The 15,467-nt window shown below is 30.2% G+C and overlaps 1 protein-coding gene across 1 annotated transcript; it reads left to right on the top strand.

The window, feature by feature from the left end:
- Nucleotides 1–465: 465 nt before the first annotated feature.
- LOC148569649 (cytochrome P450 71A1-like) lies at nucleotides 466–4,828 on the top strand. Its single transcript, XM_088509356.1, has 3 exons — nucleotides 466–990; nucleotides 2,854–3,318; nucleotides 4,160–4,828. The coding sequence occupies exons 1-3, from the start codon at nucleotides 529–531 to the stop codon at nucleotides 4,772–4,774; spliced, it is 1,542 nt and encodes a 513-aa protein (XP_088365482.1). The 5' UTR covers nucleotides 466–528; the 3' UTR covers nucleotides 4,775–4,828.
- The last annotated feature ends 10,639 nt before the right edge of the window (nucleotides 4,829–15,467 follow it).

The following is a 15,467-nucleotide window of genomic DNA, read 5'->3' as shown; positions in this document are numbered from 1 at the left end:
CTTGAATCACAAACCAACAGTCAGCCATGGATTCGTATGATGAAATCAGTTTGCCATCAAGTATCACACATTTTTTAAAACATCAATTATGTTAGTATACACCAAAAACAGTTATTAAAATTAATCACTAATATAAAATACACATAAAAACATAAAATATATACTAAAAGTGAATTGAATTACGTATGTATTTATATACAAATATATAATAACTGATTTTAGTAACCAATTTTAATTTATGCATAACATGTTGTTTATAAAATTATTCATAATATTTTTATTTAAAAATTTAATAATTAAAAAAAATATTTTTTAATATAATATCAAAATTTTTATATATAACACAATTCATATAATTACTCATCAGTTTAAATTTTTAGAAAAAAAAAATCTAAGATTATTCCACACGTTTATTTCAACACCTTGAGCATTATATACTAATTAAGAGCTCTCAATCTTTTCAAAACTACACCTGATCTTCATTAATTACTATTTGCTAGGCATACACCAAAAAAAAAAAAAAATACAATGGAACTTGTTCTATCATCAATTCTAGAGAAATTGCAACATCAACCAAATTCAACCATCTCTACCATATGTTTCATAATCATAAGTATATTGTGTATTCTTAAGTTCACAAGAAGAAACAACAAGATCAATAACCTTCCACCATCTCCACCAAAGCTACCATTAATTGGAAACCTTCACCAACTAGGAACACTTCCACACCAATCCTTAAAGGCACTTTCTGACAAATATGGCCCTCTTTTGTTGCTTCAGTTAGGGCAAACTCAAGCACTAGTTGTCTCTTCAGCAGATATTGTTGAAGAAATAGTGAAAACACATGATGTTGCTTTCTCCAATAGAGCAAACACTAAAGCTGCCAAGGTATTCTTCTATCAATGCAAGGATATTGGTTTTGCACCCTATGGAGAGGAATGGAGAAAGAAAAGGAAGCTCTGTGTTCTTGAGCTTCTAAGCACAAACAGGGTAAGAATTTTGATGAACAAAGACTTCATTCTTATTCAAAATATATATTTTTTTATTTTTTATATATAAGAGAAACAAAAGAATATTTTAGGAAGGTCATTTAATGAATTCTCCCAAAAATTTAAATTGACAAGAGTCTTTTTAAAGTAGAGTTTTTTTTTTTTTAACTTTGCGTTAATTTTTTTATAGATTTTTTTTATTAGTCTTATGTTAAAATTATTTCTTTTGAGATTAATAATAATTGAACTCTAGACCTTTAAATCACATAAAAGTTCTAATAATATCATATTATGAAATTATTTTTTTTTAATTTTAAATTTATAGGAGAAGGCAAATGAATGTATATTTCTAAAACTTTACTCATTTTAGATGTGTGTAAATTTTATATGAAATTTTATTTTTTTTTTGGTCTTATCGAGAAATTATTACAAGAATTGAATCTAAACTTTTGGGTTATAAATTTTGATACCATGATATCACATGTATAAAATTATTTTTTTCAAAAATTTAAACTTTTAAAAGAAAGTACATGAACAATTAAATTTCTAATATGTCCCTCGTGCAAGAACCTATTATTAAAGTTTGTGTCAATTTTTTATATAAGTTTATTTTCTTATTTTATTAATCTGATATTGAAATTTTTTCTTTTAAGATTAATAACCATCAAACTATAAATCCTTTAAATTATAAAAATCCTGATATTATATCATAGATTTTTTTTTTCAAAAATTTAAGTTAATATAAAAAAATATTACTACAATAAAAATTATTTTTAGTGATAATAACACGATGAGTAAAGTATCGTTTTTGTCCCCAACGTTTGAGATAAATGCTATTTGTGTCCCTAACGTTTAAATCATTCTATTTGTATCCCTAACGTTTGTAAAAGTGATTCAATGTTATCTTGCCGTCAATTATACATCATGAGCGCTTTAGTTTGAGTTTTAAAAATATCTTCTTGAAGTTAGAATACAAATGTCTGAGATAGAATCGATGATCTACTCTGAAAAATAACTCATCAAATGTTGAAACTAATTCCTACAACATTTACATAATTTACTTTTCTAGGGACATAATTGAATCTAAACACAAATAGTGGGTATAATATTAAAATCGAACACATCCAAGTGAGACCTAATTGAGAATGAATACATCCAATTGAGAATAATTGAAAAATATAATCTGATTTGTTAGTATAATAATTAATAGTAGGATAACATTGAATCACTTTTATAAACGTTAAGGATACAAATAAGACGATTTAAACGTTAGGGACACAAATAAAACTTATCCCAAACGTTTGAGATAAAAACGATACTTTACTCATAATACGATTGTCATTATATGTTTTGTTTAACATATATTTTTATAGCAATTATATATTTATTGTTATTTCTATATGCTATAATAAAAGGGAGCCTTGAAATAACTGTTGATTATCTTTGTATGACTTCAAAGTCATGGATTCAAGTCATGAAAACCATCATTGATATAATTATTAAATTAGGTTGTATAGATAACACTTTTTGAGTGTGACTTTTTTCCGAATCCTGCGCTAATCACAGATGTTAGTGCATTGGACTGCTTTTTTTTATTACTATATATATATATTATGGTCATTAAAAAGTCTTTACTAACAATGGTATAATAATTATTGCTAAAATTTTTTAACAATAAAGTATAAGACTACTAATATTTAATTATTGAAAAATATATTAACAACTATTTTTATTGTCGTTAAAAATAAAATAAATGACCATTAAAAGTGATTTTTGCAGCAATATATATAAATGATTATATATTTAAAAACATTGTATTCAATATTTATAGTCATATTCAAATTCATATTTCTCAAACATACAGGTAAAGTCTTTTCTTTCTGTTAGAGCAAATGAAGTATCAATGATGATTAACTCCATACATGAAGCTTGTGCAAAAGAGTCGTCAGTGAATCTATCCAAGCTGATTATTGTAACCTCAAGCAACATATCTTATAGGTGCATTTTCGGGCTAAGGTTCGAAACTAGTGATGATGGTAGGAAAAGCATTGCTGAGGTTGTGAAGAAGTTGATGATACAATTTTCAAAACTTGGGGTTGGAGATTTGTTTCCTTCGTTAGATTGGGTTGATGTTCTTACAGGTTTTATGTCAAGATTAAAGGTTATTTTTGCTGAATTAGATGCATTCTTAGAAGAGGTTATTGAAGAGCATAAGAGAAAGAAAAGAGATGACAATAATAAAGACTTTGTTGATATACTTCTTCAACTTCAAGAGAGGGACATGCTTGAGTTTGAGCTCAATGGAGATACCATGAAAGCACTCCTCTTGGTTTGATTTCAATCCTCTCTTACTTTTATTACCATATATATCCCTTTAAAGTAATCACTTCTTAAGTAAATATTATTTATTTGTTCATACAAATATAGAATCTTGAATTGGCAAGGATGATATGGTAGGGTGTAAAAATTTAGTATTTTATTAGATGCACACATTACTAAATTGTGGAAGGATAATACTATTTATTTGTAAATTGTAAATTGTTCTAATTATCTGTAAAAGAGAAAAGAAGATCTATGCAAAATCAAACAAATCCAAAAGAGGCTCTTGTTTGAGAAGAAGTATTAAAGATATAACTATTAATGTTGTCTTTTTTTATCAGTTTAAATTTTTAGAATAAGTGACTTTATAACATAATATCAGAACTCCGTGTTCGAAAAGTTAAGAGTTTAATCTTTGATAAACTCCAAAAATAAAAAATAACATAAGACAAATAAAAAAAGCTTCAATTTACGATAAAAAAAATTAAGGAGGATAAATATATAACTAAAAATAGTTTATTAAGACAATCACATAATATTAGTGGCCATTCATTTTGTTTATGTGATTTATCCTTAAAAGAATATAAAGATTCTCAACAATAATAGTTAATTATTTGTCATGACTATTTTTTTGATATTTTATTTAATATTTGAAAGTTATTTATTATTTAAAATAACTTTCAAATATTTATGTTAAGACTGAAAAGTGCTTAAATGCTTAATAATAATAATAATAATAATAATAATAATTATTTAATTATTATTATTATTATTATTATTATTATTATTATTATTATTATTATGTTAAGATAATTTACAATAAATTAATTATGCATCTTCCTTAATTGTAGGATTTGTTAGTGGGAGGAAGTGACAGTGTTTCAACAACTATTGAATGGGCCTTTGCAGAACTTGCTAACAATCCAAAGGTAATGAAGAAAGTTCAAGAAGAGGTAAGAAGAATTGTGGGTGGAAAATCCATGATAGAAGAAAATGACTTAAATCAAATGAAGTACATGAAGTGTGTAATCAAAGAAACTCTTAGATTACATCCACCGGGTCCACTTTTAATTCCAAGAGAAACAGCAAATAGTGTGGAAATAAAAGGGTATTACATTCCCAAAAAAGTAACAGTATATATAAATTCATATGCAATTCATAGAGATCCTAAATTATGGGACAATGCTGAAGAGTTTATTCCTGAAAGATTTGAAGGTAACCAACAAATTGATTACAAGGGGATAGATTCTCAATTTATTCCATTTGGTATTGGGAGAAGGGGTTGTCCTGGAATTTCATTTGGAGTTGCTTCTCTTGAGTATGTGATTGCTAATCTTCTTTATTGGTTTGATTGGAATGTTCCTAATAATAATAGTGCATTGATAGATATGAGTGAGATAAGTGGGTTGAACATTAGCAAGAAACAACCACTTTATTTGAAGCCAACACCTTACTTAATTTGTTAAGGTTTTTAATAATTATAAATATAATTATTTATATATATTTTTTATTAATTTAAATGTTTAGAAAAGATAATATCATGACAATAATATATATCTCCTACATGTTAGATTCTTAGTTTGTCTTCTGTTATTACTTATCATAATATCACTTTTTTTTTAAGTTTAAGTTCATAGTAAGAAGTAACGTGAATAATTATATTTTTAACACATTTCTCTCAAATAAAAATCTTTTTTGAGTTTGTTTGACTTTTTATATAAATCTTCTCTTTTTTTTTTTTTTTGATTCACCAAAAATTAAATTCTAAATTTTTGGCATATAAAATTCTGTTACTATATCATAATATCACTTTTTTCAAAAATTTAAATTAATAAAAAAATATAACATAAATAATTATATTTCTATCATTACTTATAGTGGCTTATTAAAAAAACTAAAAAATAAAAAATAAAGTGTTATTTCTAACACACTCTTATATATTATAATAATATAATATCAAAATTTTTATGATTTAAAGATCTAAAATTTAATTTTTATTGACTAAAAAAAATTTTATAATGCTAATAAAAAATATGTAAAAATTTATACAAATCTAAAAAAAATTTTCGTAAATTTTTTTATTAATTTAAATATTTAAAAAATATTTCATATAATAAATATATATCGTACACGTTAAATTCTTAGCTTGCCCTCTATTATTGTTTGCAGTAGCTTATTAAAACAAAACAAAACAAAAAAAACAAAAAAAAAACAAAAAAAAAAAACAAAAAAAAAACCTATCTCATCAGAGTTACAATTATTACTTCCATTATTGTAGTATGACTTTAATTTGTACAGTATCATCTTATCAAAGACTATTCAAAGATGCTCATCATATATAAGTTACGAAATATATTTCAGTTCCATGTTATACAATTTTACAAATTTTTATTTTATTTATTTGGTTCAATAAATAAGAAAAAAAATAAATATAAAATAAGAGGTATAAATAGAGAATTATAGTATTAATATTTTCCAATATTATGATCTCAATATAACTAAGATAATTCATATGTATGTATATTCACTTTTTATATGAGTGTATACATAGGGAGAGAAAGTTTTTTGTCAGTGTTGTGTATTTTTTTTTTTTAGATTAGGCTTCTTTATTTATATACGTATAAAGTTTATATTTTCAACTATAGTTTGCCTTGAGAAGTTGAGACCTTCGGTATTAAAAAATTGAGCCGCCAATAGAAAGTCATATATCATTAATGGGCATTCATGCATTTCACAATACTCTTTATTGGATATTCATTTAAGATTATATCTCGTTAAAACCTTACTAAAGAAAAATAAAATGAGAAAAGTTGTTAGTGAAGGAAAAAGAATATAATTCCTTTGTCATGATGATTGTCTCGTTAAAAATCTTGTCAAGAAAAATCCAATAGAAAAAAAAAATCTGACAAAAAAAAAAAGAGAGTACAGCCTCCCATTCTTGTCGACATTATTTAATATCTCAAAATCGGCCATCCAAATTTGATGTACCAATATTTTAAAAGAGGATTTTGGAAGTGACTTTATAAATAAATTTGTCAGATTATCTCTATCTTGAGTAGATCTGTTAGACATCAATTGTCCCTTGATTTTGAAGACCATGGATAAAGAAGAATTTGGGAGAAATATGCTTTGTTCTATCACTTTTGATGTATCTACCATAAGTTGAGCAATGCATGCTATATTATCTTCAAACAAAATAGTTTGACCTATTTTATGATCAATCAGTCTACATGATGACAAAATATATTGGATTAAACTCCTGAGCCAAGAACATGATTAGAGGATATTGCTGCTATTGTCTGTTTTGTGGTCCTTTATGATATAACTGTATTACCATATGTGAATAAGTATCCTGTTTAGATCTTCCTTTGTGTGGATTAGACAAGTATCTTGCATTTGCATAGCCAACTAATTGTGACTTTGATTCATATGGATAAAACAAATCCATATCAATTGTTCCATAAAGATATCAAAAAATTTGTTTGATTTCATTCCAATGTCATCTGGTTGGAGAAAAACTACACCTTACTAGTAAATTCATAACAAATAATATATCAGGTCGTGTATTATTAACAAGATACATTAGTGTTCCAATGACACTAAGATATAGTACTTCTATAAGGTATCAGGCCAGAGATGATGATGATAAAGCGAAGAGCAGAGAGAGAAGAAGAAAATAAATTTGGTTTGAACACTACAAGAAAAATCAATATTTGTAACAAAAAAATTGTTACAAAAAATCGAAATTTTGAAATAAAAGGATTTTGTAACAAAAAAAGGGGGCCGTTGCAATATGTTCCGTTACAAAAAGTTTTTGTAAAAAAAAATGGAACTGTTACAATTCAAAGTGATATTTTGTAACAAATTTTTCTGATACAAAAAACCAGAAGTCGTTACAAAAGTGATAACAAATTTTGATCTTCAAGGTATTTTTGGTGACAATCTATTTTTTCCTATCATAAAATTTTGTTACAAAATGTAACTTGATTTTGTAACTTTTTTTTTCTTTAGTTACAAAAGCAAAATAATTATTTTGTAACCATTTTTTAATACAAATTGCATGCATAATTTACTAAATTATTTTTTAAATTAACTAATCTATTAGCTGTTTTAACAAGCAAGTCTACATTTATATAATATGCAAAAACATACATAATTCAAACATGTCTCATTTAGCTAAAATTATTTTAAAACAAAATAACTTTAGTGAGTACATTGATTAGTTCTACAAGTTATATGTCTTGCATAAGTTCAACCAAAAGTTAAAAGTTCTAACATAGATTAGTGTCTCTATGAATAGAAAATATTCTTGAGCCCTCAAGGTAGCATGTGGTCACCATTTCAGCACTCCTGTAAATAAAAAAAAAACAAAACAAAAAATTAGAAACAAGATATAACACTAATTATAATTTTTTTCATTAAGTTTTATCCAAAATGTTTAGAAAAATTCTGGCAGAACCTCCCCTAAAATTAAACTTGGATATTTCCACCGTCTACGGTTTCAACAGAAACAACCAATTCACAACTTATTTCTCAGCCAATACACAACCAAATTTATCAAACCAAATAATAGAACATTTGTCATTTCTCAACCATGACACAAGTAAAATGTCATGAATAGATCCTTATACTTTTATAAAAATTCGGACATGATCTCTTCTGAAAATAGGACTTAACCACCCTTACGGGTCCCAACCAAGCAATTTACCAAACTCTTTTCAACCTTTCCAGTATCAAATCAATTCAGAATCAAACAAATTCTAACATTGAATCAGCCATATAACGCTAAGGTTAATCTTTAATTTTATGAACTCATAACTGTTACTAAGACATTCTTAACACTATATCTTCTTTTCTGTTTTTAATATAGCAAATAAACTCAAAATTTGAAAACTTTATGTCTAGACGTTCATCTTGAAATAAGCTTTCTAACAAACTAAAGATCATAATTTTCTGATTTCTCTATCCTTAGGAATAGAGAAAAACCCGTGACTGCTCTGCAGTGCGTAAAACCAGAAAACAGCAACAACATGTGATATTCAAAATTCAGTATAAAATCCAAGTTAAATACAATAACATTAAAAATTAATATGGTTCAACTTCGCTCATCCATATTTCTTTCTCAGTTGGTTTTAGGTTAATACCATTTTTAATGAAGAAGTTACATAACCTCGAACTTAAGTAAAAATTAGTCAGAATCTCTTTTAGAAGCCAACAAGCTTAGTACCTTTCAATTTGAATAACTTTTATTACAAAACTCCAACTAAGCTAAATTTTGGTTTGAAAACTCCTAGCTCATCCAGAAACAAGTGTGTCTTAGTTGCAACCCAATTGCTGTTCAATTCTAAGAGTTACAAGTATTGGAAGTTGATGCATAGCTTGCTGAAATCTGTTTCTTTCCAGCTTTGACCACCAATATTAAAAAACTCACAACTCCCAATCCTTAACTCCTAAAATTATGAAGTTTTAGAGCAATAAATCAAGTTAATCAAATTTTATAAAAAAATTAGTTTCACTCCAAAAATCAGTTCGTAGAAGTTGCAGCAAGACAAACAAGTTGCTGCCCTGCTTGACCTTTTCTGCTGCAGGACAGATTTAACAACCTAACTTTAAAAATTCTCCATAAATTTTATATTTAACAAAAAGGTCTCAAATTTTTCAGTTTAGTTTCTTATATTCCCAAGGTTAACTCAGACTTAGTCTCATACAATTCCAATCATTACATAATTAGTTATAGCTTTTCAAAGTTTCTAACTCTGTTTGAAAGTAATGCAGAAAATCAAATTTTACTATTCAACTTTGAAAAATCATAACTAACTCTCTAGTTAATACGAAATCTTTAAAATTGAATATTAATAACTATACTTCTTGTAGTTCGCTTAGATTTTAGTCTCATACTATTCCAATCTCTATTAAGTTACTGGTGCACTTTCAAAGTTGCCGTTTCATTTCAAAACTCTGATTTTCAACATAAAGTTTAGCATTTCAAGTTTAACTTTCAATATTTCTCAAAATTAATTTCAAAACAATCACCAACCAATTCTACCACCATCCCAACATATTTAATAACCAGCCCAACGGTAATCAACCAATACAATCCATCAAGATTCAGCATTCAATCACTCATCAACAATTCATAATTCACAAGCAATCAATCAATTTCACAAAAACCACAAGCTCAATCACATTTTCAGCCACAATTCAATATCCACATAACCAATCAATTACTCATAAAAATTAAATCTATTTACAGTCATTCAATAAACTTTATGAGCATTCTAAAATTAAAGTCATTTAAGTTAAACCCCCTACCTCGATGTCGCCTTAATAATAAACTCGACAACAGCAGTAGGATTTCCAATGACTCTTCACTCTCCTAGCAGTAGCAGTGGCAGTGACATTAGAACTAGAATGGCAATCCTGACAGCCCTCTCTGACAGCAACAATAATAATTCGAAATTTTTGTAACTGACAAAGAATAGAATAGAGACAAGGTAGCAGAAATAAGATGACTATAAAGTAAAAGTGGAAGTAGAACAAGTTAAAGGAGTGAAGGACTTAAACCGAAATAGAGTCTTCAACAACACCTCCATCACTGGCCGCGCCCCAACGGCAGTAGCGTATAGCTCCAGTAGCAACCACCATGGCATCGTGGCTTCAGCAGTGGTTTCCGATGGCAACAGCGGCGTGCAGATCGACGGAAACCTCTGTCTCCAGCAACGATAGCAGTGATACGAGCCCCTATCTTCCCCGTCATGTCTCTCTTCTCTGCGAACTCCTATCTCTCTCTTCGGGCTCGTCGGCGTTGGCAGAGGTGGCGGCAACGAACCCTAGCAGTAGCGGTGGCGGATCGGTCGTGATGGAGGCAGCAACGCAGACAGCATCTCCTTTTCTCTCTCGAACACGGGCTCTCTTTCTCTCGTGTGATAACGATGGTGATGGTGGCAAGGATACACACCGGCACCATCTCCCTCTTCTCCTCTTCCCTCTGCGTCCCGTTCTCCCTCAATCTCTCATCCTCTGTTTCTCTAGTTCTCTCAAGAACTCCCTTTCCTTCCTTCTCCATTTTTTTCCTTTCTTTCTGAAAGTATGTGTGTGTGCGTTGTGTTTTAATTTAGGGATTTAGGGTATAAATTTAGGAATTTAGTGAAATTAGGATTTTATTTGGTAATTTTAGAATTAGAATAAAATATATACGAGTAATATAACAATTTTATAAAAATAACCAATTATAAAATTTGCACAAGAATAACCAATTATAAAATTTTTTAAATTAAATTGTATAACATTTCTATTATTGAATTTTAATTTCAAATAACCAATTATAAAATTTGCATAAAAATATTAATTAATTAAACTCCAAATATTAATAAAATTAATTTAATTACTCTTAATTTAGTTTATAAAATAAGAAATTTAAGTTAATAATAAGTCATAACTTTTTCATGATAAAAGTTACTTAAATTAAGATATACAATTCTTTCTTATTTTTTAATTATTAAAATTACGTAAAATATTCAATTATAATAAAATTACTTAAGAATCTTAATTGATTTATAATGAAATTATCTCCGAATCTATTTAATTATTTCGAATAAAATAATTTCTAAAATTATAAAGTTTAAACTTAATAAGCTAAAATCACAATTTATTTATATTTAGATTTTAAAAAATGCAGGATGTTACAAAATAAAATTATTTTGAAAAAAATATATACATAATTTTTTTTACTCTTAAAGTGTTTAACATTTTGAAAAAAAAAATGTTATAAAATATATTTATATTTTGTGACAAATAATTAATTTGTTACAAACAATATTGAATTTTGTGACAAATTAATTTTTTGTTACAAAACAATTGGAGTTTTTGAAACAAAAAACAAAATTTGTTACAAAATATTTTGAATTTTTGCAACTTGTTATTTTTTTGTTATAAAATATTACAATATTTTGTAACAAAACACCATCTCGTTACAAAAACTAACATAATTTGTAACAAAATAAAATAGATTGTTACAAAATATTATCATGTTTTGCAACAACTTGTAATGTTGTTACAAAACATTATTCTTTTGTAACAATCACATATTATTATTACAAAATACTATTTTTTGTAACAATTTTAAATTTGATACAAATTTTTTGTTACAAATGTTCCATTTTCTTGTAGTGGAAGGAGAATGAAATTATTGCAGATTCTCTTACAGGTGGTTATGGCTATATGATATATATAGTCAGGAATGTAACTGAATTTACTAACTAGAAATATAACTAACAACTTTTAGAGACTTCTTGTTAGTTCTAGTTGTAACTAACTTTCTAACTATCACTTAGTTGCAGTTCACTTGTACATTATTGCTAACATCAACCCTGCTACTTTGTTCCATGGAGTTCCCTTTGGTAGTGCTGCTTTTATTAGGGCTGTTGTTGGCTTGCATTCATTCTGCAACTCTAAGCTTGGATCTGAATTTGAGAAAATTGAGACTGGAAAAAGATTTTGTGAAGTTATCAGCTATTTGGTCTTGGGAGGGGATGTGCAGGATGTTAACTTTCTTCTGTGCAACATGCTCTTATAAAGTAAAGGTCAAGCTCAAAGTGCTTGCTCTTATTGTGAAGGACTAGGTTTGCATCCAGTAAAACTGCACTTTGGCTGTCACAGTAGAGGTTTGGTATGGTGGGGCATGGAATTTTTATTTTACTCATCAAATTTTGAATCTAGATGATTTCAGTCAGGCCAGCAGCTAACCCTCGATATTCTGCCTCTGTGAAGCTCCTTGAGACTGTATTTTGTTTTTTACTTGACCATGAGACTAGGTTTGGACCTAGGAATACACAGAATCCAGTGGTAGATTTTCTGTCATCAACGTCATTGCCCCAATCTGAGTCACTGAAGCCGTAGATTCGACATTCATTAGTTCTTTAGAATCTCAAGCCATAGTTTATTGTTTCTGCAAGGTATCGTAGGATCCGTTTAACTGCTTTCTAATGGCTTTCCAGAGGGGTATGCATAAATTGAGAGACTTTGTTCACAACAAAGGTAATTTCAGGTCTAGTAATTGTGGCATATTGGAAGCCACCAACTATAGATCTGTACAAGACTGGGTTATGGTGGATATCCTCACCATAAGCTGACAGCTTGAGACTGGATACCATGGGTGTTGGTACTGCCTTGGCATTACGCATTTCTGCTCTGATTATCAGGTCTTGTATGTACTTAGTTTGACAGAGGAGCATGTCACTGCCGTTGGGTTTCACAGCCTCAATACCCAAGAAATAGCTCATTTCCCCCCAAATTCTTGAGAGCAAACATCGCATGCAGCTGAGTAATTAACTTGGAAATTTCCAATTGGGAGCTTCCAGTGACTAGAATGTCATCAATATATACCAGAATGTAGATGACAGAGGAGTGAGAAAACCTAGTAAAGAGAGATATATCAGATTTGGTGTTAGTGAAGCCAAACCAATTAAGAGTGTCCTTTAGCTTTGTGAACCATGCAAGGCGAGCTTGCTTCAAGCCATATAGAGACATCTGGAGTTTGCAGACATGATGGGGTTGAGCAAGGGACGTGAAGCCTTCGGGTTGAGACATGAAAATAGTCTCCTGTAAATCCCCGTTAAGGAACGCATTGTTGAAGTCGAACTACCGGATGGACCACCCCTTGGAGAGTGATAAGCTGAGCATGACGCGAATTATGGGCAGATGAACTATAGGACTGAATACTTGGTCATAATTGACCCCTTCTCGTTGATAAAAACCTTTTGCGACGAGTTGGGCTTTGTATTTCTGAATGGTGCCATATGGGTGCTTCTTGATTCGAAACACCCACTTGGAGCCAATCACAGGTTCAGTGTATGGTGGAGGCTTGGGAACTAGCTGCCAAGTGCTATTGTGCATGAGGGCATCATACTCCTCTTGCATAGCTTGCCTCCAATAGGGACATGTTAGGGCTTGGTGAACAGATTGAGGCAGAGAGTGGGTGAGGTCAGGGGCAGGGATGGTAGGCATTGCTGCATAGGTCCTGGGCTGGAGACTCCCTGTCTTGCTGCGAGTCTGCATAGGGTGTTGGTTGACTAGGGCAGGAGGAGGAAGTGGCAGCACGACCTCAATATGAGCAGGTTGGGGAGCACCTGTACTCAATGAAAAAAGACTAGCAGAGGCATTAGCAGCAGTAGCCACAGAAAAAAAATTATTAGCCATAGAAACAAGTAAAGCAGGTAATGATGCAGGTATTAAATTAATAGTATTGGAAGTATCATGTAATGTATGTAAGGGTAGAGGGCTTGGGGGGTTGAGACTGGGTGGGTAGTGGAGGCAGAGTTGATGAGGATGGCTGTGAGGAGGGATGGGGGGAGGTGTTGCTGAGGTAGCAGCCAAGGGTAGGTAGATGAGAGGGGAGGTTTGGGTTGGAGGGGGTGTTGGGGTAGGGATGGCTTGGGAAAGGAATAGTTGATTATAGAAAAACTCATATTCATTAAAGATAACATCTATTGAAGTGAACTCTTTGCCATTTGGAGAGAGGCAAATGTAACTTTTATGATTTGGAACATAGCCAATGAAGATACATTTTTATGATCTGTGGCTGAATTTGATTTGATTGTATGGTCTGAAGAATGGATAATAGGTATAGCCAAAAGGTTTGAGAAAGTTGTAATCGGGCTTGGTTTTGGTGAGAGTTTCATGAGGTGAGGTATTTTTTAACTTGGGATTTGGGAGTAGATTGATAAGATAGGTGGCTAAGAGGGCTGCTTTACCCCCAAAAGGCTATGGGAAGGGTTGCTTAAGCTAAGAGGGTTAGGGTGGTTTCTGTTGTATGCCTATGCTTTCTTTCTATTTTTTTATTTTGTTTATGAGAGTAAAGGCAGGTAAGTCTATGTTGTACGCCATTTGTTTCAAGATATTGGGTGAAGGCTACAGAAAGATATTCTTTTCTATTGTCAGTTTGTAAGGCTTTTATTTTCAGTCCAGTTTTGAGTTCAATTGCTGCTTTGTATTTTTGAAAGGTATCAAAAGCTTGTCTTTTTGTTTGAAGCAAGTAGATGCTGGAGTGTCTTGTGCAAGTTTTTGTTTGAAGCAGGTAGATGCTGGAGTGTCTTGTGCTTGCATCAATGAAGCATATGTAGTACCTACAGTCAGTTCTACTATACACAGGTGCAAGTCCCCAAAGGTTAGAAAAGATCAAATCTAAAGGTACATAGCTGGTGTGGGAATCAAAATAAGGTAATTGATGAATTTTGCTAATGCAACAAGCATGGCATAATGAGGGTTCAAGGCTATTTTTATTTATTGAATCATTGTGAATAACATTGCATTGTTTTATTACAATAAAAGTGACTTTCTCAGATGGGTGGCCCAGCTTTCTATGCTATAGTTGTGCAGCAAGACTCATATTTTTACAAGCTATTAACACACTTGCATATCTAACTGGCTTATTTATATTTTCACTATTAGATGACAAATCACTAGTGGAATGTGATTTGATTTCTTTGTTGATTGCTGAATTGTGCTATGAGCATTTGATGGCTTATTGTGTGACTGTGTTGGCTTTGACATTGGTTGAGACTTTGTGTGAGCAGTGGTGGTGTTATTTGGTTTTTCTACAATAATGGGTGCTGACATGAGTTGTGATGTGAGGTGTGTGAGTGAGTTAGGCTTGGTAATTTGTGGTTGTGTTGATTGGCTTATAAAAGGGGTGGTGAGATTGATTATGTGATCTATTTTAGTGTCAGGAAGAGTGATAGTGTTGTAATAAGTAGGTTTGGTGATACTATTTTCATTGAGGTTGAAAGTTCTTGGAATAATTTGAACTCCCTCAAATTTGTAAAGTCCATCTTTAAGCAGTCCTTAAAAAAGAATTTTTTTGGAGATCTGACATTTCACATTGCACAAATAAGGCCAGAATTCAAAATATACACAGTTGTCTAATACAAATTTGGCTACACTTACTAAGTTTTTGGAGATGATAGGGATATGAAGCAGATTTTGTAATTGAAATGGTGTATTGGATAATGATGCATGCATTAATGTACTTTCAATATGCTTAATTTTTATACTTTGGCCATTACCTCTAAAAGCCTACTTTGTGCCTTCATAATTTGTTCCTGTATTTAGGTTTCTTGAGTCATAGGTGATGTGATGAGAAGCTCCCGAATCAAAGTACCA

The sequence above is a fragment of the Arachis ipaensis genome, chromosome B3, assembly GCF_059453495.1.
Source record: "Arachis ipaensis isolate K30076 ecotype BB chromosome B3, ASM5945349v1, whole genome shotgun sequence".
NCBI lineage: Eukaryota > Viridiplantae > Streptophyta > Magnoliopsida > Fabales > Fabaceae > Arachis > Arachis ipaensis.
This window is presented reverse-complemented; position numbering and strand designations above follow the sequence as displayed.